Below are 21,770 nucleotides of genomic sequence, written 5' to 3'. Positions count from 1 at the left end.
TTGGCAGAGAGGTAGCCATAAGGTCAAGGAAGTGCCTTTTGCAGGTCTGGTGTAAATCTGTTCAGTATTTCCTGAGAAGATAACATTTAAAAGCATACCAATATCTATACGCGTGCACCGTGCGCGCACGGTGCGCGCAACCTGCTGTGCGCGAGCGCAATTCTGATTGGTTGTTAGATGTCTGTAAACATTCGAATCGGTCGAAACAAGGAAGTGTCGGCCGCCATTTTGTCTCTCGCAGTCTGAGGGGGTGAAAAACAAAGGTGGAGAACGTGAAAAGGGGGCAGAGTGGACAGTTCCTGACCCCCTAGCCTTGGTCAGGGGGTCACAGAAGGACCCCCAAGGGAGAAAAAAACAATTTTTTTTTTTTAAATCGCGAGGTGCGCGCACCCTGCGCGCACTGCGAACCGTGGGCGCTCGGTGCGCGAAGCGCACCGACTGCCCACAGAGCGCGCACGGTGCGCGCGCGGTGTAAAACCTGAAAAAAAAAAAAAACATAACTTAACATTTAAAAAACCATACAAATTCACTGAAAAAACCATAGGTTTCACACACGTTATAGTTACGAATTAGCATTTAAAAAACCTTGCAAATTCACTTAAAAAACCATAGGTTTCACACATGTTATAGTTAGCTGTACATTTCACTCGTAAAAAACCAATGAAATTCCCCCGTTATAGTTACTGCAGGCACCTATAACTCACGCGACCGCAATCCTCTGCTGATGACGTCAGATATTACATCACTGATGACATATGTGTCTTTCTGAAAAATAAATATTTGTAATATATGTATAGCTAAAGATTAATGGAAGAAGACATGGGTAAATAAGTGTCTAAATACAGTGATGTAATATCTGACGTAATCAGCAGAGGATTGCGGTCGCGTGAGTTATAGTTGCCTGCAGTAACTATAACGGGGGAATTTCATTGGTTTCTTACGAGTGAAATGTCCAGCTAACTATAACATGTGTGAAACCTATGGTTTTTTAAGTGAATATAGGATATGAATACAAAGGCAGGGTCTGTGGAGCTTATACTTATGGTGATGTTATAAATGTAACTCAAAGACAATACTCACAGTGAACAAGAAACACCACCTAGGTAGTCTGCTGTGCCCACGGATCCTGGCGATCAAACAGGAACACGCAAGGCAGTAACAGCAAGGGGGTAGAACTAAACACAAGCACAATAGACAAGGAGCTAGCAAGGCAGAGTGCTTAACAGGAAAAGAAGGAAATCACAGGGCACACTTGGCAGAAAGCAGGTAACAAACATACAAGGTAACAGAAGCAAGACAGCAAACTAGGAACTGGAACCAAGGAAATGGGAAGAAAGGAAGATACTGGAAAAGGATATGCAGAAGGGAGGCTACAAGGGTATACTAGAATGGGGCTGGATCAGGAATCACGAAAACAAAGCAGCACTGAAGGCTGTGCTGGAGCACGACAAGAATTTAGCAAAAGCTCAAAAGCCACGGTAGCACTGCAGGCAGTGCTTGTTCAGGAAGAAGAGAAACTGCTGTAGCTCAGGAACAAGGAATAACTAAAGCTCAGGAAACACTGGAAACAAGGATAGCAAAAGGTCAGTAAACACTGGAAACAAGGATAGCAAAAGCTCAGGGAGCACTGGAAACAAGGGTCAGTCTCACCGGTAAACAGCTACAATGACCAACGCTGGACTGAAGGGAGCTGGGGCTTAAAAGAGCTCACAGTAATTACATGCATCAGGTGTGAGCAGGCTAGCAGCAGCCAGCCACAAGTAAGCTGAATTCCTCCACCCATCCTTGGCCTGCAGGGGTGGAGGCGAAGCAGGGAGCAGGGAATTCTAGGGAGTTTCCAGCATGAGCAAACTGGATTACACAAAACCTGGCATGGATTGGGAATAGATGGAAATTCCCAAATAGTGTCCAAAAGGCTGGAAGTCAGTATATGCATGAAGGGGAGGGTCCAGAAGCTTATTATGACACTGGAGAGTCCCACAGTGCAGCCCCCTGGTGGTGGACACAAGAACGCAGGGAGCAAGTCGTGACAATTGGTTGATGCACTTCACCCCTAAGATTACCCTGCGCACTATTATTAAGGTATAACTTTAGTGTATCCCTAGGTTTAGATAATGGATTGTAAAATTTTACCAATGATGTAAAGGTTACTACTTTTTGGGCATCCACAAAATGTACAGTACATGTGTTTTACCTTTCCTTTTTTTCAAGGTTACACCCCTGGGAACTCCACTCCTTCATACTTGCTCACATATTCACATAGGTTTCACAGCGCTTGCATATGGTATCTATGCATAATTTAAACTGTTAAGCATTTCTGCAAGCTTTGCATATCATGTGTAAATAATGCATGGGTAAAATATGACTTTATTCTAAGAATTAGACGGACCTTTAGCTGGAAAAAGCTGTGTGAATCGCCCCCTAAAGGATCTTACACTCTGCATTAGGTGTCAAGTATTCGACAATAAGATCTGATACCACACTATGGTACAATGTCTGCTGTAGTGGGTGTGAACTACAGAATCTCATTAGCAACTTTCTCTTTAATTGTAACCCATTTTAGTCCAGTTATAAATCATTCTCTATGACCACTGTCACTGAGAATTATAGTTTTTCCCCTTTCTCCTCATTCAAAAGATAACCAACTTTGGTCTGAGTCACACCCATAAGATGCTAATGTACCCTACTGCACGAACCATACAGCCATATTACAAATAAGTAAACACTTCTTCACTTTTAGTGCTATTAGTTTACAGATCTAAAATGAGGTCATGTTAAAAGCGCCTGCTGTGTTTGTGCAAACCAGTCAAGGAGGATCCCAGTTCAAAACTCTATAACTGACCATGAAGAATTAGGGAATTTGTTGGAGTTTTTCAGGTGCTGATCACGGTAGCTCAAACTTTTCTATGAACATTGCAGTTTTGTGTGTAGTATTGATTGTGGTTTATTATCCATGCCTGTATCTTAAAAGTGGAAGCCGGGTTCTACTACAAGTGCAGCGCCGCCCCCACTTCACGCAATATTGGAAGGACAGAGTAAAACAGTTATTAACTCTAATGGAAAGGAGAGGACAAGGTACACCACAAAGTTTCTTACTTGGCAAATTTCCACGTCCCAGACCTGGTAAAATGGATACCAGGTTTCTAGACCTGGCTCTTATTTTTGCCAAGTAAGCAATGGTGATAGTCTGGAAGTCTGCATCCTCCCTCCCCTAACACAGTGGATACACAGGGTACAAAAACGGGAGGAGGCAGAAAGCACCAATTTACACATACAAGAATCTGGAATAATGAGGGAAAAGCCTCCCTCACGTCAATGGAAAGACCTGTTGGCAACTTTCCTCTCAGGACAGGACAGCAAAGGAGCTTAACTAACCAAAAACTAAGATCCAAGCATCACAAGTAGATGGAGAAGGTTGGAAGGAAAATCAACATCTACTGCAGAAAAAAAGAATACAAGAGAGAACAAACAAGACCCAATTGCATACATGAAAGGAACTCCAAGCCCACTCAGGATTTACAATGCGAAAAGCTACCTGCCCCTTTGAAAGCACCCCCTTAGCACAACAGAACTCTCCCTGATGTTGCACCACACTCACAACAAACTGCGTTAACTGACAAGCCCTGTTCCCCCTTAACACAGACAACATAAATGAACACAGATAACCAACGTAAACAATCCACAGTTTTAGCCTTAGTTTGTTCTTTTCTTTCTCTCTTTATTGGATGGTTGAAAAATGTATGTAATGTTACAGACCAAAACCTCATTGTCACCCAAAGATATTACTCAGAGCAGCAATTTAACGAACAAGAGATGTGTGAAGTGATGAAACTAGATCATCTATTTGCATCTAATGTAGTAGGTACTGTAATCCATATTGCTGAGTGAATGGAACACTGATCATCATTATGTTTTGCTGAAGCCTGAAGCCTGAAGCCTGACTCAGCTCGAGGTCTATTAAGAACCTTGAGCACATAATGGGTCGAGCTTTTATGTGGCTTCTACCTACCACCCTCGTTCTGCCCTCAAGCACCAACAGGTAAAAGGAAAGCATTAACACTTAGGGCCTTATTATGACTTTGGCAGTCTCAGAGCGGGGCCGCCACACTGCCGCCCCGCTCCGAGACTGCCAAAGCCATTAATGACCGCCCACCAGAGTACAACGTATTTTTACTCTGGCAGGCAGTTCTTTGGTGGTCCCACTGGGGTGCCTTTGAAAAAGGCACCGCAGTGGGAGCATCAAAGGCAGTTTGTCCAGGGCATTGACTGTCAAGTCCATGCTGTGCAGGAACTGGGGGTGCATGTGCACCAGGGGGCACAACATGTCACACTGCCACACTTTCATGGTGGTCGCAGCACCATGAAAAGTGTGGCGGTGAGGAAACTCGTAATATGCTTGGCGAATCCACACCGGCCCCTTAACCATATTGCTGCACCCACGTAAGTCTGGCGGTCCGTGGACCAACAGACTCTTAATAAGCCCCTCAGTTAAAAAGAAGAGACAAAGTGATACCTATTTAGAGGCTGATTTGCACAATGTGAAACCAGAAAAAAAACATTGATTCATCATGGCTTAACTGCCTAACCAAATTGCTTGATTTTAGGCAATTATCCTATTTTACCGATCTCCCTTTTTCTTCACTATTGCATATGAAACCATCTTCAAATACATGTGTCGAGAATATCAGCAGTAAAAAATAACCTATTTTGTTTGATTTAATAGGCTAAAATGGGGCTCTATCTTTAAGAATCTGGGCCACATACAGGGCTCTCATGGCAAATGTCTTGCTTCTTAGTTCACCTATGACTTTGTTGTTGGGGGGCATGAATGATTCTAAGTTCATGTTTAAAAACTCACTTTTAATAAGTGCTTCTCAGTACAGAGCTATAATGTGATGTATGAATGTCAAAGTTTCCATATGTTAAAGAAATAGACTTTTTTGAATTTTAAGGAGAATTCATCATATATAATATGATGTTTGTTATATGATTTCCATTGCAAACATTTTCAGGGCTCGGCTCATTCACAGTGTGTAAGAGCCAAGCCAGATCATTGACTCAGCACTGGCTCGGCTCGCTCTTGTAACTTGTTGGTTCGCTCAATTCTATATTTTGTATATTATGTAATATGGCATGTCAAAGTAGTGCTTAAAACTATGTTACACAATTGTTAATAAAATAAAAAGAATTGTAAAAAACAGAATGTGTCTTAGGATAAACATGTATGTTTCTTCTCAGAAACCTTGTCAAAGCTAGAGTACTATGAAAGCCTGCAGGGCGAGGTGAACCCCAAAGAAATTGCCCGCAAATCGGCCAAAGCTGAGGAGATGCTGCAGGAGATCCGGCGACGCGTGTTCACACTTCAAAACCAGTTGGCAGATACTGAGGCAGAGAATGCACAGGAGTGTGAGTGTTTTTATCTATTTCACTGTTCTCTCTATGTATTTATTCATTTATTCATTTTTGTACGTATTTGTAGCATGAACCATGCCAGTCTTGGCGACAAATCGTTGTAAAAGCAGCAATCAATAAAGCAGAAGACAAGCAAATAGGTCAAGTATCATCTTAAGGATTTTTTTGGGCCTAGGCAAGACATATATTAGGGTCCCAGTCGGAATATATTGTGTTTTATTACTCATTTTCTGATAATTCAAACCACATTATATCAAACAATATTGATTAATAAGTGTAAAGGTTGAGATGAAGAAATAGACGGCTGTGAGATAAAAAGTTTACTTTCCCAGGGGGCCTTTGGAAGGTGACAATTGTTCACTTTACTCTTGCCTTAAAACGTCTCTGAATAGGCCAATAGCACAGCATTTGAAGAGTCCAAAAGCCGAACATCTTCACAATCTGTGTTTGACCTCGCTGTTGCAAAACAAGCATTGGAATAATTTTTCTGGACTCTAGTACATATGCGGTTGATGAGAATATGAATACCTAGGACAGCCCCATAGTTAAGCCTGCAGTCCTTAAATTTGGCCCTTTTAATATTTTGAGGCTTTGTAGATAAGCATTTATCCCATATTAACTGATATATAGGCAAGGGATCTAGCTATGTAACAAGACACATACCATTCAGCTCAAAATTTTTAAGTTCGTATGTATTTGAAAGTAATGTTTTCTTTTTTTAAATAGATAGAGTGATTTTATTTAGCACAATTATTTTTTTTAAATGGCGTAATTGTTTCAAAACAGTACTCTGTGATCAGGATTAACACTCAGCTCTGGGCACTGCATGGCTTAAAAATGAAGCCCCCCAGGTCCGAGGCAATCAGTGACACTTCCCCTCATTATGAGAGGAAGAGCCATGAAGTGCTTTGCCAGGCTGAAGAGGTCACACCCCCAGAAGCTGTGACAACATCAGCACAGCAAAGTTCTGCTAAGGCAGCCAGGAGCCTGCGCATTTTGCACGTCTAGCTCAGGTCATCTAAAGAGTGTCTGTCAGGCTGACTTTTCCTAAAAAAGGAGAGGGGGCATGGTCACCCATTAGGGGGGCCCGCAGCTGCTGCTGAGGGCCATACCAGTTGTTAAAGGCCCTGAACCTTAGTTATAGGCCCGAGACGCAAGCGAGGGCCTATACAGAGGGAGGGGGCATTTAACAACTGCTATAGCCTGAGGCAGTGTGGCTATAAGGCTATAAGAACATACTGAGGGTAGAATATTCTAAATTAAAAATAGAAAAACAGAAAGACAAACATTGGAATTCTCGATCAGAAGGCTTATACAAGCCATTATAAGCCTGGAGCTATTTCATTATCCCAAAAGGAGCTCTCAACAATCCAATGTTCTACAATTTGAGTACATTTAAAACGTTTACACTTGCCTTACCTTTCACATATTGACACATGTAATGGAAAATTCTAATGAAATTCACATATCAGCAGTCAGGTTAACAACGCTGTTTAAGAAAATGTAATTATAAGAGCTAAACTAACATTGTATTTGATTATGAGAAAAAAAAATGTCCTGACTGCACAGTAAAGTGCTGCATTAAATAACTTAATGTGGGAATATTTTTTGGAGCTTGCCTATATGTTATTCGATCTTTGAAGTCAAGTTAGATTCTAATATCACTAGCATGTAAAGTAGAGGTTGATAGTAAAGACCGGCACAACCAAGTTGAGGGGTTAAACTTGTGTGTCCATGGCAGCACAGTCACAAAGGAGGTACAGCGGCATTATATCCAAACCTCACACTTCCCCGAGCACCACAGCCCTTCAGTAAAATGTATTTATAGACTATAAATTGTATTAGAACATTGGAATGTTGATCGCTCTATTGAAGACAATGGAGTGCTCCAGAGCATCAACATTCCAGTGTTCGCCTTTGTTCACAGCTGTTGCTGTGAAAAAAGGCCTCACGGAGCCTGAGGGGATTTCAACCCCCTCGGGCTCTGTGAGGCCTTTGTTTTAATATTTAGAACTTTCTGCCCTCTGTCGGTGGAATGTTCTAATAGCCTTATAGCCCTCCATAACGGGCCATACTCCTTTGTTAAAGGCCCTCTCTTTTGGCTCGGGCCTTTAACCCTGGAGCTGTCCTTTAATGGCCGGTACAGCCTGCTATGGTGGGCTATAAGGCTGTAATAGAGAATCTCCCAAAAATATTAAACGTTTGAAATGTAATGTATATTTGAAGTATGTAAAATCCATACACTCTTGTGTATCATCTTCCAAACTCCCTCCAAAACTTTCAGCACAGGGTTGGTCTCTATGTACATTTCGCTGTCTACAAATACCAGCAGATACATATGTTTGTATCTATTCCTATACATGCATGTGTGTGTAGCACAATTCATACAAATATCACACTACATAGAAATAGTATAAACAACCCTTTTTCGTTTTAGCCAGGGTTCTGTAATCTGTGAGACAGCTTCTTTATTGTAATTTTATAAGCGCCATGCATCTTAATGGTCCCCAACAATGGCTGTCTTAAAGAAATCCAAGCAGGTGCGATCACTGATGAGAATAACTTAGAAAATACATACAACCATCCACAAAATATTGTTTTAATTTGCCTGTATTTGCAGCTTTAAATTTGCATGCAATTTGAAAATAATCAAACAGAATAGGAAAAGCTCATTCATATTTCATAAAAATTTCTTCTATAAAAAGTTATAAAATATTTAACAATATCATAACTAATGAATGTACAGACAAGGGCAAACCACAACTGCATGTCAATGGATCTTATTTGCTATTTATTTAAATACAATCAGATACATGTACTCTGGTTTTGAATGGCAAGTTCTCGATCTGTCACCCCTTCTCTGTAAATAACAATCCAGTTTCAGTTTGTTATTAACCAAACACTGGCACATAATAGAAAAAATGGTATTTCCAAATGTGTACGCTATAGAATGGAAACATAAATGAAGCTTGAATAATCAGAAGTGTATATTTTAATGCGTTATGATTGTCCCCCAAGATTCCTGTGATGACACTATACAACAACCACAGAAACCATAGTTTACGATGTTTGTAGATCATACTGTTTAAATGTTGTACAAATTAGCTTGGCTACTACTGGCTTCTACCTTTAGAATGTATACGGTCAGCCAAGAAATATGTACCACACAGGGTCCACTTACAAGGGATGTCACAAAACCCTTAGTAGCACCAAATATTCGATGTGCAATGGAGTAGAGTGTGACAGCAAAAAATGTCACATGACCTGAGAGAAAAACACGGACATCGGCCATGTTAACTAAAATTCACAGAATTAAAGAGGCGTAACTATCTTTACCATCTAGAACAAAAGGTGGAACAGGAGAGGTAGGGTAGGAATAATAACCTCATTATAGATTTTGGAGTTTCTGTAGAAATCAAGCAGTGTAGCAAAATAATGTTTATAATTGCAGTCCAACATAACTGCTCAGTAATGAACCCAAGGTACCCAAATTGCCAAACAAGTTGTCTTCACTATGATGAAAACACATTTTATAAAGAGTTTTCAATTCCTGGTCTGCATTTTATTGAGTGTGGGGCATGGCGAGTCATATGTGTGTCTGTGCATATATGAAGTTTTGTATTTCGTGTTTGGCTCTCACATCACACAATGGGCCGGGATTTTCTAACTCAAAATTCATGTGAATTCCGTTCAAATAAACAATTTCTGTTCAAAATTCATGGGTATAACACAACTGCCTTTTCTGAAGGGTCAACACAAATTTATTTAGCCTTTTTCTGGACCCTATTTTTGCTGGGCTTAGAACTCTGTTCAGTTTTCCCCAGCTAAACAAGAGTAAATTACCTGTGCTCACCCTTGAAAAATGGTTAAATTGGCTTACCACTGACTGAACATATTTAACTTGCTTACAGGTCCCTAACATACAGTGTAGAAAATTCACCCAGGGTCTAGAAGGTAAATGCCACCTGTGGACTGCAGCCCCTATTGTGTCATCCACATAGTGAGCTTGTAATACATGACTACAGGTCTACCGTGTTTAGCCTAACAGCAGCAGTCTAAAAACCTGCTGTCGAACCTGTCAAAATAATCTAATTTACAGGCAGGAAACACTGCTTTTTAATATTAATAAGTCAACTCTAAGAAAACCTTGTTACTCACAAGGTAGGGTGCCTGCTATTTAAATGTGGAACCTGTGCAAAATTTAAATTTGCATATCCTCCAGTGACTAGCCCCTGAAAGCTATTTTCAATGGCAGGCCTGTTTCTGAAACCTAGAAAATATCAAAATACAGATTATACATTTTAAACTGTAACTTTTGAAGGAAACGGGTATAAAAATCACACAAAAACTATGTTTAATATTTATAAAAATATCTATTTAAATGGTAATGTTGGATTTTTTATAAATATTTAGAAAAGCAAACTTTTAGAAAGCTACCTTTTACCTGCTAAACCTCCAGTAGTCTAAGTAGCAATAGCATGCTGACAGCTGGTTTGCCACTGCTTGACTTGAATGAGGTGTGAAAACTGCTCCCAGACCAGAAACCATTGCATGGACGTGGGGAGCTGCCCTATCTTTTTATTGGCAGGGTTCTCTGCTGTGACTACAGAGTCTCTGCAGTCATAAACTTTCTATTAACTCATAGTTTGTGAATACCCATAAAAATAGTAAACTTACACAAAAGTGTAAGTTTACCTTTGTAAATCAAGCCCTAAGTTCGAAGGTAAAATCCTTAAATGGGGACTCTTGGTGTATCCTCCTCATGATCTATTGCACTCAGCCTCAAAGTGCTCATAGCCCCTGGTCTACAGCAACCATAGACTATCATTGGCTCTTAGCACTGTTTCACTCTATTTTCACTTGCAATTCTAAAAATGCATATCTCTGGTTCATCTTATTGGATTTTTTTGTGTCATTTTGTTTTCTTTAAATTGCTCAACTTCTCTAATCAGTTTGGGATTTTTATTGTTTGGTGTTTTTACTGTTTGATGATTTGACTTAGTTACAGTTTTGGTACTGCATATATACTTTACATTTTGCCTTAAGTTAAGCCTGTCTGATCTGTGCCATAGCTATCAGGGGGCTGTGCTCAGGTTAATTTGGTGCCTTTTGTGGTTCAACCTGATGGGATAATGTTTTTCCTTGAGATGGGCATCCAAGCACCCAAAATAAATGTCCACTTTCTTGCAATGGGACTGATCTCATTTCATTGAGCTACAGGTTATATGTTTGGTGGCCACAAAGGCTGCCTTGAGATTCTGTTAACATTTACAAAGAACATGATTTATTTCTGCATTGTTTATTATCATGTCACAAGAGTCCCTAAATGGCATGCATTATTTGATTATATTACACAGTTATCTATATATATTCATGCAGTTCAAGAAACGTTTCAATAAAGATTGTTAGCATTTGCGTGGAAGAAAAGTGTGCACTGTCATTTCTAATTCTAGTATGTGACCAGTGCAGAATCATTAGAATATACTGTTTACCAATTTTATAGTGTTCATTATACCCTATATTAACAATCCCCCTAGAATTCCATGTTTGACCCTGGTCATATTCAGTTAGAGATCTAACTATGGTTTGTGGCAAGGATCTAGCAGATTCCGCCGAACTGGTCTCATCATTTTCAATCAAATTTACATCAAAATGGAAATGACAGTAGGAAAAATATAATCTGCCCTTTGCTTTTTCCCAGTGTTGTTCCGAGTTCAGAAAGAATGGTTGCCGTTGCAGAATACTACTCTCTCTCTCATACCCATGATATTGGATCAGCTGAGTGAGAAGCAGGCTCTGCTCTCAGACCTGCGGGAAGCTCTGGATGAGGCTCGCAGGCATGTCAGAAAAACAAAGGAGAAGAACAGTGATAATGAGGCCAGACTCCAGGAATATGGGGTAAGAAAGTGCTGCCACACATATTAGACGTATTATTATTGTCCCCACATACTTCCTCGCAGGCCTTGATAAAAATCACTTGCATCAACAAGTCAGGCTCATAAAACACACATTCAGTTAACCACTACAGAGATGGTGAGACATACTCAAAAGACCAACATACACACCAGGAAGATTCATTTCAAAACACAATTGTCAAATGCAATACATATTCAATGAACCAGACCCTTTCTGTTCAAACCAAGACTTTCCATTCTAAATTATCACTTCACAAATTCACCCGAATAGGTAGGATCTTCCAATTTAACATACTTAGTAGCCATAAATATTCAGTTTTTGAAAACATACCTATGGCCGTAGATAAGAGGTGTTGCTTAAGATACACAAAGGAACTTTTTTTTATCTAAAAAAGCTTATGCCTGCCCAACACCTCTCTCCAGATGATCTAACTTTCAAACACAGCATAATCAAATGTGATAAAGACCAAGTTCATCCTATATGAATATGCTGAGACCCTAAATGATTCTTATTTGTTTTAGTGGCAACAAAGCACATGCATCTTCTCTACAGTTGCATAGTTGTTATGGAAACAGCATCCGCTTGTCATATCTGTACTCTTCGAGTATTTATCAATTTGTTGCCTTCCAGTTTCACTTAATAAGCAAAACACCAGCTGTTAAAGACAGAGCACCTGTGGGCATTAGCTGGTGCCCTCCACATTATCAGCTTTCACAATTTTGAAACTTCTACACTACTTCCCATCCCACACTTCCTGTAAACCTTGTGGCTTGTTAATAATGATGGGCCCACTCTCTCAAACGCAGTAGCGACCCCTTGATACTGTTTTCTTGTCATGTCTTAAATGCTTTTTCAGCAACTTTGACCAGGTTGAAATATTTGCTTGCTCCTAACTCATAGGGTTTAGCCTGGATATCTTTGCAATTCCATGAGTTATACACCCTATAAAATCAGGTGTGACCTGGTTTTGAAACATAAACATGTTTGGGAACATTTTTAGTTGTACCTGCACAGCTAAATGTAATCCTCCATATAATGTTATAATCGTCAATCAGAGAAAGCAGAGTGGGTAGACTAGTTCTTGTATTTGATTACTCTCCAATCTATGTTTCATTCCCTGGTACAATATTATTCAGACACCGGCACCTCAATAAATACAAAGAGAATTAATGCAGGAAAGGCATTATTTCAAAGTTCTCAGACCAATAGTTATACAATCAGCATTACAAGTGAGGCTAGGATTCGCCTACATGCATTTTATCTAAGAGGAAAATAGATATTTCTGTCTTTTCTCTTCTACAGGTGTGGGCTGTGCATCCAGGAGGGATTTCTAAAGCAGTTTGGATAGTATGGCAATAGAAAAACTATTGTGTCAATTGAAGGTATCCCTAAACCAATCCCCTGCTATTCCCAATGTGTCCTGCCGGAGTTCTGTAGCAAATACAATAATACAAGGCCTAAAAGACTTAGGGCCTGATTACGATCTTGGAGGATAGGGTTACTCTGTCACAAACATGACGGATATCCCGTCTGCCGTATTACAATTCCGTTATATTCTATGGAACTTGTAATACCATAAAACGGCAGACAGGATATCCATCACGTTTGTAACGGAGTAACCCTGTCTGACAAGATTGTAATTAGACCCTTACTTTCTGGTCTTTATCCCAGGCATCTCTCTGATAAGTAAATCCACCCATTGTTCTGCTAAGATATTACACGCCTCCATGAGCACAACAGAAAAGTTTAACCTATGTCTTTTAGAGACACAGGATCCAGAGTCTCCAATGGACCAAAAGGGAGCCTGACCGTTTCATTTCATACTGACTTTATGGTTTCCAGACAAGTCCCAGGAATTTCTTCTTACTAACCCTTTTAGGGTAGGATATTCTTGGAAGTCATTTCTTAATGTGCTTTCCTGCCCAGTCAAGCAGTTTAATTAAGCAACTTAATCGCCCACTGGCTGAAAAACCTAAAAAACTTCCAGCATTCATAAATGGTGACCGGATTAAGATAAACTGAATTCTGATTTCAGACTGAGGTGTTTTTGCTCACACAATATACACATGGGTCTGATTCACAAAGGTAAATTTTCACTTATGTGTAAGTTTACGACAGTTTTTATTCACAAAGGGATTTACGAGTAGTATCTTTATGAGTGCGAAATCTCTGCACAAAAAATAGGTCTTTTTATGTGCGGAAGCTCCCCACTTGTAAAGATAATACTCGTAAATCCCTTTGTAATTAGCAAACGATTGTAAACTCACACCAAAGTGTAAGCTTACTGTTGCGAATCAGGCCCTTTATGAATTTCATATAAATGGCAGGCAAATAAGCCAGAGTTAATGATGTGTTGAGGTAATTTAGTAGAGGTTCCACACTTTATATGACAAAAGGCATCATGAGACAATTTGGCTAAGAGGAGAAATAAGTAATACTCACCATAGACATAACCTAAGTACATGTATTATTAGAAGGTGGTAGTTATGCACTGTTACTCCAAGATTAGTGGATAATGACCCTTAATATTTTCCAGAAGCATCACCAGGTTAGTCAGCTATAAATGTCAGGTCCGACCATTGTTAATAGAAGCTGCCCATAAGAACAATAGACCATTATTTTCATTGTTTTATAATGAAGGGGGCCTGGTCATGCTTATTGTGATCTATTGTAACCCAACCAAATTAATTCAGGTAATTTTTCTTAAGTGTCCAAGAGCAAACCATTTGGGGGTGCAGGTAGAATATGAAAGCCTTGTTAGTGTCTCATCTACACCCTTCCTCCCAAGGAGTGGAGGATCCCCCGCTAAGGCGTAGGAGTGCCACCCGCTAAAATATTGGTGTGGAGAAAAGGAAAAATAAAATTATATAACACTCCATAATTAGAATTTTATTTTCCCTTTTTCATGCAGCTTTACGGGGCGGGGCTTAGCTGTCGTCACAGCGAGCAAGGGGAGGAATGGTGGGCTGGCTAAACAGTCCTGCACACTTTGCATGTTCCCCACCAGGCTGCATTACGCAGCTGACGAGGAACATGCACAGGCTCCCATCCTGCATCTGAGCGACGATATGCGCTGCTCAGACCAATCACAATGCTGCAATGCAGCATTGTGATTTGCTTAGGGGAGGGAGACTGTGCTTCCTGCTTCAGAGCACGACACAAGACGAGGCCACAGTCCAGTAACTAGGTAAGTCTATTTTAATTTATTTTTTAATCTCCCTACCCCCGTGCTACTCGGTGACAGCTGCAACTGTTCTCTAACAAATTAGCGAATATAGGTGTATATAGGAGGATTCTGGGCTTGGGTCTTGCTTCACTGGATTACTCTGTCAAGATGGAAGTTGTGTCATGTCAAAAGGCCAGCAGACCCTTAGACTGAAGCAGCTGCCCCTCCCCACAAAGGAAGACTACATGTGCCCTCTCAGCTGCAAGCTCTTTGATGTATGCCATGGGACAGCATAAGAGATCCAGATGAGTATGGAACAGGGGAATTGACAGCTAGTCCTAAATGAGAGTCGATGCTAGCTAGGGCAGGGGAACTGTGGCCATGATTGAGGAGATGTGGCCCAGTGGCTGCAACAATTGGGCCAGGGTATTGAAAGGTGAACCAATTGACAGGAAAAGCAGGTCAAGGCAGTGGATATATGTTAGACTCATCAGCCTTAGGGTGGTCTTCCCTCAAACTACGTGTCTTCCTCCTTAATTTTTGATGATTTTGTTTTGGCTGGCCTTAGGACTCTGTGCTTTTTACCACTGCTAACCAGTGCTGTAATTCTTGTGCTCACTCCTTAAAACATGGTAACTTTGGCTTTTCACCCAATTGGCATATTTGATTTACTTACAAGTCCCTAGTAAAGGGACACTACGTGTTCCCAGGGCCTGGAAGTGAAATGCTACAAGTGGGCCTGCATTAGTTATCCTGCCACCCACTTAAAAAACCCCTGTAACATCTCCCAGGTCTCCGATTGCAGCCCTGGTGTGCAGTTTTGAACTTCTATTTCAACCTGGCAAAATAAACCTTTTGCCAGGACTGAACCCTCCTTTTTGATACATATAAGTCACCCCTAATGTAGGCCCTAGACAGCACAGAGGGCAAGTTGCAGTGTATTTAAAAACTTGGACATGTACTTTTTAGTTTTACATGTCCTGGCAGCTGCAAAACTCAAATTCATTTTCACTACTTAAAGACCTACCTTTCCCACAGGGTAACATTTGAGTTAATTTATTACATTAAATAGGCTGTAATTTCCAAATCGGAGCAGGTAATCAGTTAATGTTTGGTGTCTTTGGCATCATAATGAAAAATCCTCTTTCATAGTAAAGTTGGATTTTAAATTACAGTTTTGAAAATGCCACTTTTAGAAAGTTGTTTTTTTCCTGCCTTAGCCATTCAGTACCGGTAGCCTGTCCCTGGGTCACATGACTGGGCGTGGCAGACAGTTGGGCTTTGAATAGTTCTCCTAGACAGCCACACACAAAAGAGAGCCTAGTTGTGCCTGGGTGGTCCATCACTAGCAGGATGGGAGGCCGGAGCTGGGTATAGTCCTACTTAGACATGAATAGGCTGTGTCTTACCTCCAAACAAATTGCTGCATACCCACTGTAGTTAGTCTGGAGCCAGGACAGGGAAAGCAGGAAGCCTGGAACGTCAAAGGGAAACCTCTTGAAGCCTCTCTCTCACACATTCTAGAGGAAGGGCACCAGGTATAAATATTAGACCTCAGATACTACCTCTTGAGTACACTTCTAAACCTGTTGATACTCTGCCAGGAAGAAGGACTGCTGTGTGACTGAAAGGACTGCCAATCTGAAGGAACTGCTGCCCAGTTGTGCTGATCTGTTGTCTGCTGCCCTCCTGCTTGGGTGAGAACTACTGGACCTGCACCTGTTGAACCCAGGACCCCAGAGTGACTCCAAGGGCTGGTCGGTTGGCCTACTGACTAGAGCCTCAGAGCCAGAAGATTCTAACAATCTTAAACCCAGCTCCTGGAGTCTGCCAGCAGCGGGCCCTATCCTGCCAAGTGGTACCAACCCAGTCATGGACCCTTGGAAATTAGCCTGAAGGTGCCCTGCCAGTCCATCTGTGGACCCAGAAGAACCAAAGCATCACCATTGCTTTATGGTGCAAATCGGAGCAGAACCGACTGTAGTGTGGTTGCACACATAAATAGCCCAATGCCTGATGATGTTGAAATATGCAGCTTCATTCTTGAACCGTACACCAGCCTTCAGACCTCCAGCCTCTGCCTCACAGTCTTTTCAACTGATAAAGAACTTAGAACCTGGGAATGCTAGGCACAGTAGATTCCACCTACAGAACCTGGCTGGATGTCACACCGATGCATCGCCCTGCTGTGAGGGTTCTCACGACGCACAGGACTCTTCATTGACCCCACTGCCCATCGGCACCACTGCCTGTGTGAAACTTACCAATGCAGGCCCTAACACCCCTCTTTGATGGCAGCCTCAACGACAACACAAGTTCACACTTCACAGCCCCACAGCTCCTCGGAACCGATACAATGCCTCAACTGCAGAACACACCTCTGACACCCAACTTTGAATCGCAAGCCCTCGTCAACGGGATCCTCAAGGATGACCCCTAGCAATTCCGAACCAATAGAGCCTCGGTGCAGAAGCTCGCAATGCACTGCTTCCAGGACTTAAGGTACTTTGTTCAGCAGGCCTAACCGGGTGCCTGTAGCTATACCGCACTGCATCCCGGCCAGCCTGAACTTGTGACCTTGTCCCGATCTGGCACAATCACATATCCATAGTTGGCTGATTGTGCTTTTTGGCACTATGTTCACTAAAATCTTTAAACTTGCAAATCTCCAGTTCCGCTGATTGGATGTTTGTCCTTTTGGTCTTTTAAAAAAACTGGTGCTGGATCCTTTTGTGGTGTGTTTTCACTGTGTTACTGTTTCTAATGTTGCAGAAATACTTAACACATTGCTTCTGAGTTAAGCCTGACTTGTCTGTGAGAAGCTACCCTAGGATTGAGCATAGGTTAATAAAGGGTTAGCTTGTGATTTCACACTGACAAGGGTGGTGGTTCTTGCTTGAGTAGGATTTCCCCTCCCCAACCAGTAACCCAATTTCTTACAATTTATGAGATAGGGGAGATGTCTGCAGGAGAGAGTAGGGACGTGAACTAAAAGAGTGGTGGTCTAGGTGAGAGAAGAAGTTGGCCAAGGTTGATGAAAGATGGACCAGAGGAGAGAAGAGGAGAGCAGTGGGTCCAATGGTCAGAAGAAAATATCTCATTGTGGAGATCTTTAAACTAAGAAAAAGTGGTTAGCAGGCACATGGAGTAAAGCAAAGATATGTAAAGCTGCTCTGCTTGTACAAAAATGTGGCGCCATGCATTAACCACTCTTTCTGTGAGGTGGACACTTGCAAGTGGTGGTGGAACAATTTATATTGTGAGTATGCTGTCATCAATGTTACGTCACTGAAGACATAGGCTTTGTGGAAAATTCAAGCATTACAAAAAGAACAAGTGTAGTAAATGAGCCACACTCATTCAGCAGAAGAGTGGTAAGGGTGTGGTACATAGCTGGTGGTAGACTTTGAGCACACGTCAGACATATTACTACCTCGTGATGTGGTAGGGCACAGTCATTTACCAATACTACAATTTCCATTGAAATGGCCACTAAATTTGCGCAGACTAGTACAACTATATTTCACAAGAATGATAATGTGTGGAAATTGGGCTTTTCTGATATTTATCATTTGTGCATCACCAAGTAAAGTGCTCTGATTTGTTTTGGTTGTTTTAAATTCTATGTTTGAATCAAGCTAAAAAAAATTATTCTTTGTGCATTCCTAACTGCTGAGGTAATTTCATTAATTTGTACAGTTCATTTACAGGTATTAATATTTTGTCGTCCTCGATTCGTTCCTTTCACACTACTTGTACCCCAGCAAGATTGTTACATAGTTCACTTTACAAAATGCTAACTCTTTGCAGTCATAGAAAGAAAACAGCATGTTAACAGAATAAGCAGCAATTTGGCAGAAGGCATACCCTGACATTTGACGTCTGTCTTTGAATGCACAGTAGATGTGGCCAGGTAAAAACAATATGTAAAGCCCTCTTTATTGCTCATTCACTTTCTGAACTCCAGCACAATTATTCTGGGGGGGGGGGGGGGGGGTGAAGCAACCCCCCCCTCCGCACCTCTACTTCCAGCGCCTATGACACTTGAAAACCTACATGGAAAGATGCAGAAATATTAACTGCTAAGTTTGGCCTTATGTTGGTGTCTTTAATATTTCCTCTAACTGAAGTGCATCATTCAGTGGTGGTTACCAGCTCCTACTCAAGGAAGCATAACAACCTATTGTTCCACAGCCAGGTAGGTACTTACCGAATGTATGCATATATTAAGAACAAATGGGGTTGAATTTCCAGTTTCTCCTTGCCTTACTATCTGAAATGTCCATGTTGAACTTAAAAGCCTGTGCAGTGATCATTATACAACATGCAATATAGGTTCTATAACCAAATAATTCTAATTGTCTGCTTCAGATTCACCAGGAACAAGTGTTGGAGCATGAAGAAATTGTTAACCAGACTCTGATCCTGGCAACGTCTGATTTGAATGACTCTCGTCTGATCATTGCAGGGATAAATGAAGCAATCAAGGTAGGGTCCTAAAACAGATGAGAGAGACCTAAGATTAAAGATGAAAGACAGGCAGTCTTTTATTAACTTTGTGGCACCAAATACAATCATCTGACAGAATTGTGTGGCACATTCGCATGGGTAGATAATAATGTGACTACATTTTGACATCACAAAACAAAGTGTTACATCCTGAAGAATTTAATCATTCAGCTCCTACTCCTGGTCATTATATTATTTTTAATCAGTATCAAATTAGGCCTGATTAAAAAAGGATGTTGTAAAGCTCTATACATTGTTAAGATTTAGGACTGGAAAGCAGATTCACAAAACTCTGAGACTTACACGAATGGAATTTAGGAATTACAGAAGCTTGACACCTGGGTGAATGTAACTTATGTACATTTCTTGTGTGAATTTGTTTTTGTGCACTGGATGTGCGTGTCTATGATTTATAGGGATTTCGCATTCTTAGTATTTGGGAATTTCTAGAAAGATATTTTCCTTTTCCTTTTCTTTTCATTCAAAATATTTTTTCATGAAATTCCTTTCCTTCCTCCGCCATCATCTGAATATGAGAAATATTTATGTACTTTCCTTAAATTCCTGCACATTTAACTGGATCATTCAGGTGAGCATTTCGAAGTTCAGGTATAGATGAGATGCATTCTAAACATGTAGGAACACTTCCAAAGCTGTGACTTTCTCTGCGCTCATAGCCCACTCCTCTGATACTCCTCGATGAACGCCCATCTTAATTCATCCAAGTCTCACTTGCAAATGTCCTCATTTCTACCGGTAATCTTCATCACTAAGAGTCTTACTCTTTCTCCTACAGTTCCATTACTTATTATAATTGAGAATTTCAATTCTTGCACACAGCATCTCTCTGTGCCGAATTGAAGGAGAAGGGCATTAATTAGGGGCACAAATAGGTCCAACTATCGCAGACTCCATTTCTCTGGCAGACTAAGAAATGCTTCCTCAGATAGGACTTACTTCCATAACTATGGAAACATCTTACCCAGCATATATGTCATTAGAGTCTCCCAAGCCAAAGGTAAACTACTCTGAAAGAGATCCAATTCCTGTCCTAGAGAAGCAAAAAGCAGGCACCTTGGGTGCCCAAGTCAGTTCACGTACGGCTTTGAAATCTGATTCTCTGTGCGTATTAGTACTTCTTTTCCTTGAAACTGAGGAGCAAACCCATGGGCCCCTTGAAATATGGTAGCACATTTGCTCCATTTGGTGGAAGGAAAACCTCCTATTTTCATCTATGTGCAGATGTAGACCCTCCAGGACGGTGGCTCCCCATCCAAGGAGACAGGCACCCAATGGTGACAACCATCAAACTGAAGAAATGAGAAGCATTCCTTTTTTTCAAGGTTTGTTAGAATGAAGCACCACTTTAGGGAGGATATTATTTCCTACATCACATTTATACAATTATTGTACTATAATTCAAGGACTCTGAATTCCAGTGAGATAGTAGATGAAGAAAACTGGCTTCAAATGAAGATGAGCTCAAGGTCCTATCTCTGTCACAACTGTAATATAACCTTGGACTTTCTACCACTCCCTCATTGCTGCTTCTTGGGATCACAGGTGTTCCCTCAGACTGAGACCCACTTCTGATAGGAACACTGTCCTCAAGTTGTTCTGAAAACGGCTCAAATGAAAGCCATCTCTTGACCTGGCATAGACTGAAAGATTTTCGTATTCAGCAGAATTCTCAGCTTCCTCACTTGACTGCACCCTCTTTTTGTGTTCAAACTTCTACCTTTGAGAAAGGGGGAGCTGAATGTAGCATGTCATTCAAATAGGAACAAGCTTGAACCTCCAACAACTGAAGTGAACCCCCACCACAAAATAATCTAATAATTTCACGAATACTCTAGGAGCGGAGGACGACCAAAATGTAGGATATGAAACTTGTAATCATTGGATCACACTGCATATCTCAGGATGTACTGACTGTCCTGGGGAATGGGGATATAAAAGTACACATCTTGTGACAAATATATTTTCTGGATATATTGTGGGAAACAGTGTGGGGACTTATAATTTTAAACTTCTTGTACATTTCAAAGTAATTCATTACCTTTAGGCTGATAACTGAACAAAAATTGCCTGTAGGGTTTGGCACCCGAAAAAGTAGAGTAGACTCCTTCCTGAGTCACTGAAGTTACTGCTCTTCTGCAGAGAAGAGGATGAATTCCTTCTTGTAGCACTAGCTGTCATATGCACAACCTGAGTGTAGGAGGTAGACGAAATTGTGGCTCTGGTGTTGGAATTAGGAAGTTGATGGCATAGCCAGCATTCACAATATTTAGATCTTAATTGTCCTGACCCTAATTCTTCCAACCTCTTTAAAAAAGACTTGTTTGTGTTTATCATAGTCATGTTTTTGAAAGCTTCTGCTGAGGTTGGAGAGACCGGATTTTATAGGCAGACACAGCTCTCAGGGCTCATGCATTAATAAAACATCTGAATTCCTGCAAGATTTGTGAATGCCCTAGCTGACATTATCCTGAAGGAAGGGCTGTAAATAAAAATGTCTCTTCTGTTTGCTGCATAACATCATTACATTACAGACCAAAGGGTTTTGGATCAAGGAATGGTAAATCATTAATCAGATCTTTTGGGCCTCTTCAGCTTCCAATGTTTTGCAACACAAGTACCAGAAGTCATGGAAAATGACCAGGATAAATGCAATGAAGGATCTGATACAAACTATTAGCTCCGTTGAACCCACGATGGAAGTATGAACATAACCATTTTGGACACGTTCAGAAAGCAATCAGAAATA

The 21,770-nt window shown here is 40.9% G+C and overlaps 1 protein-coding gene across 1 annotated transcript in view; it reads left to right on the top strand.

Annotated features, from left to right (window-relative positions):
- Nucleotides 1-21,770, top strand: part of LAMA4 (laminin subunit alpha 4) — a 466,993-nt gene that overhangs the window by 249,662 nt on the left and 195,561 nt on the right. The window contains exons 12-14 of the mRNA XM_085611379.1: nt 5,239-5,406; nt 11,114-11,310; nt 18,866-18,982. Coding sequence (XP_085467505.1) covers nt 5,239-5,406; nt 11,114-11,310; nt 18,866-18,982 — 482 coding nt within the window. The remainder of the gene's footprint in view (nt 1-5,238; nt 5,407-11,113; nt 11,311-18,865; nt 18,983-21,770) is intronic.

This window comes from Triturus cristatus, chromosome 6 (assembly GCF_964204655.1).
Source record: "Triturus cristatus chromosome 6, aTriCri1.1, whole genome shotgun sequence".
NCBI classification, from domain to species: domain Eukaryota; kingdom Metazoa; phylum Chordata; class Amphibia; order Caudata; family Salamandridae; genus Triturus; species Triturus cristatus.
Note: the sequence above shows the minus strand (reverse complement) of the source record. Positions and strands in the feature narration are given on the sequence as shown.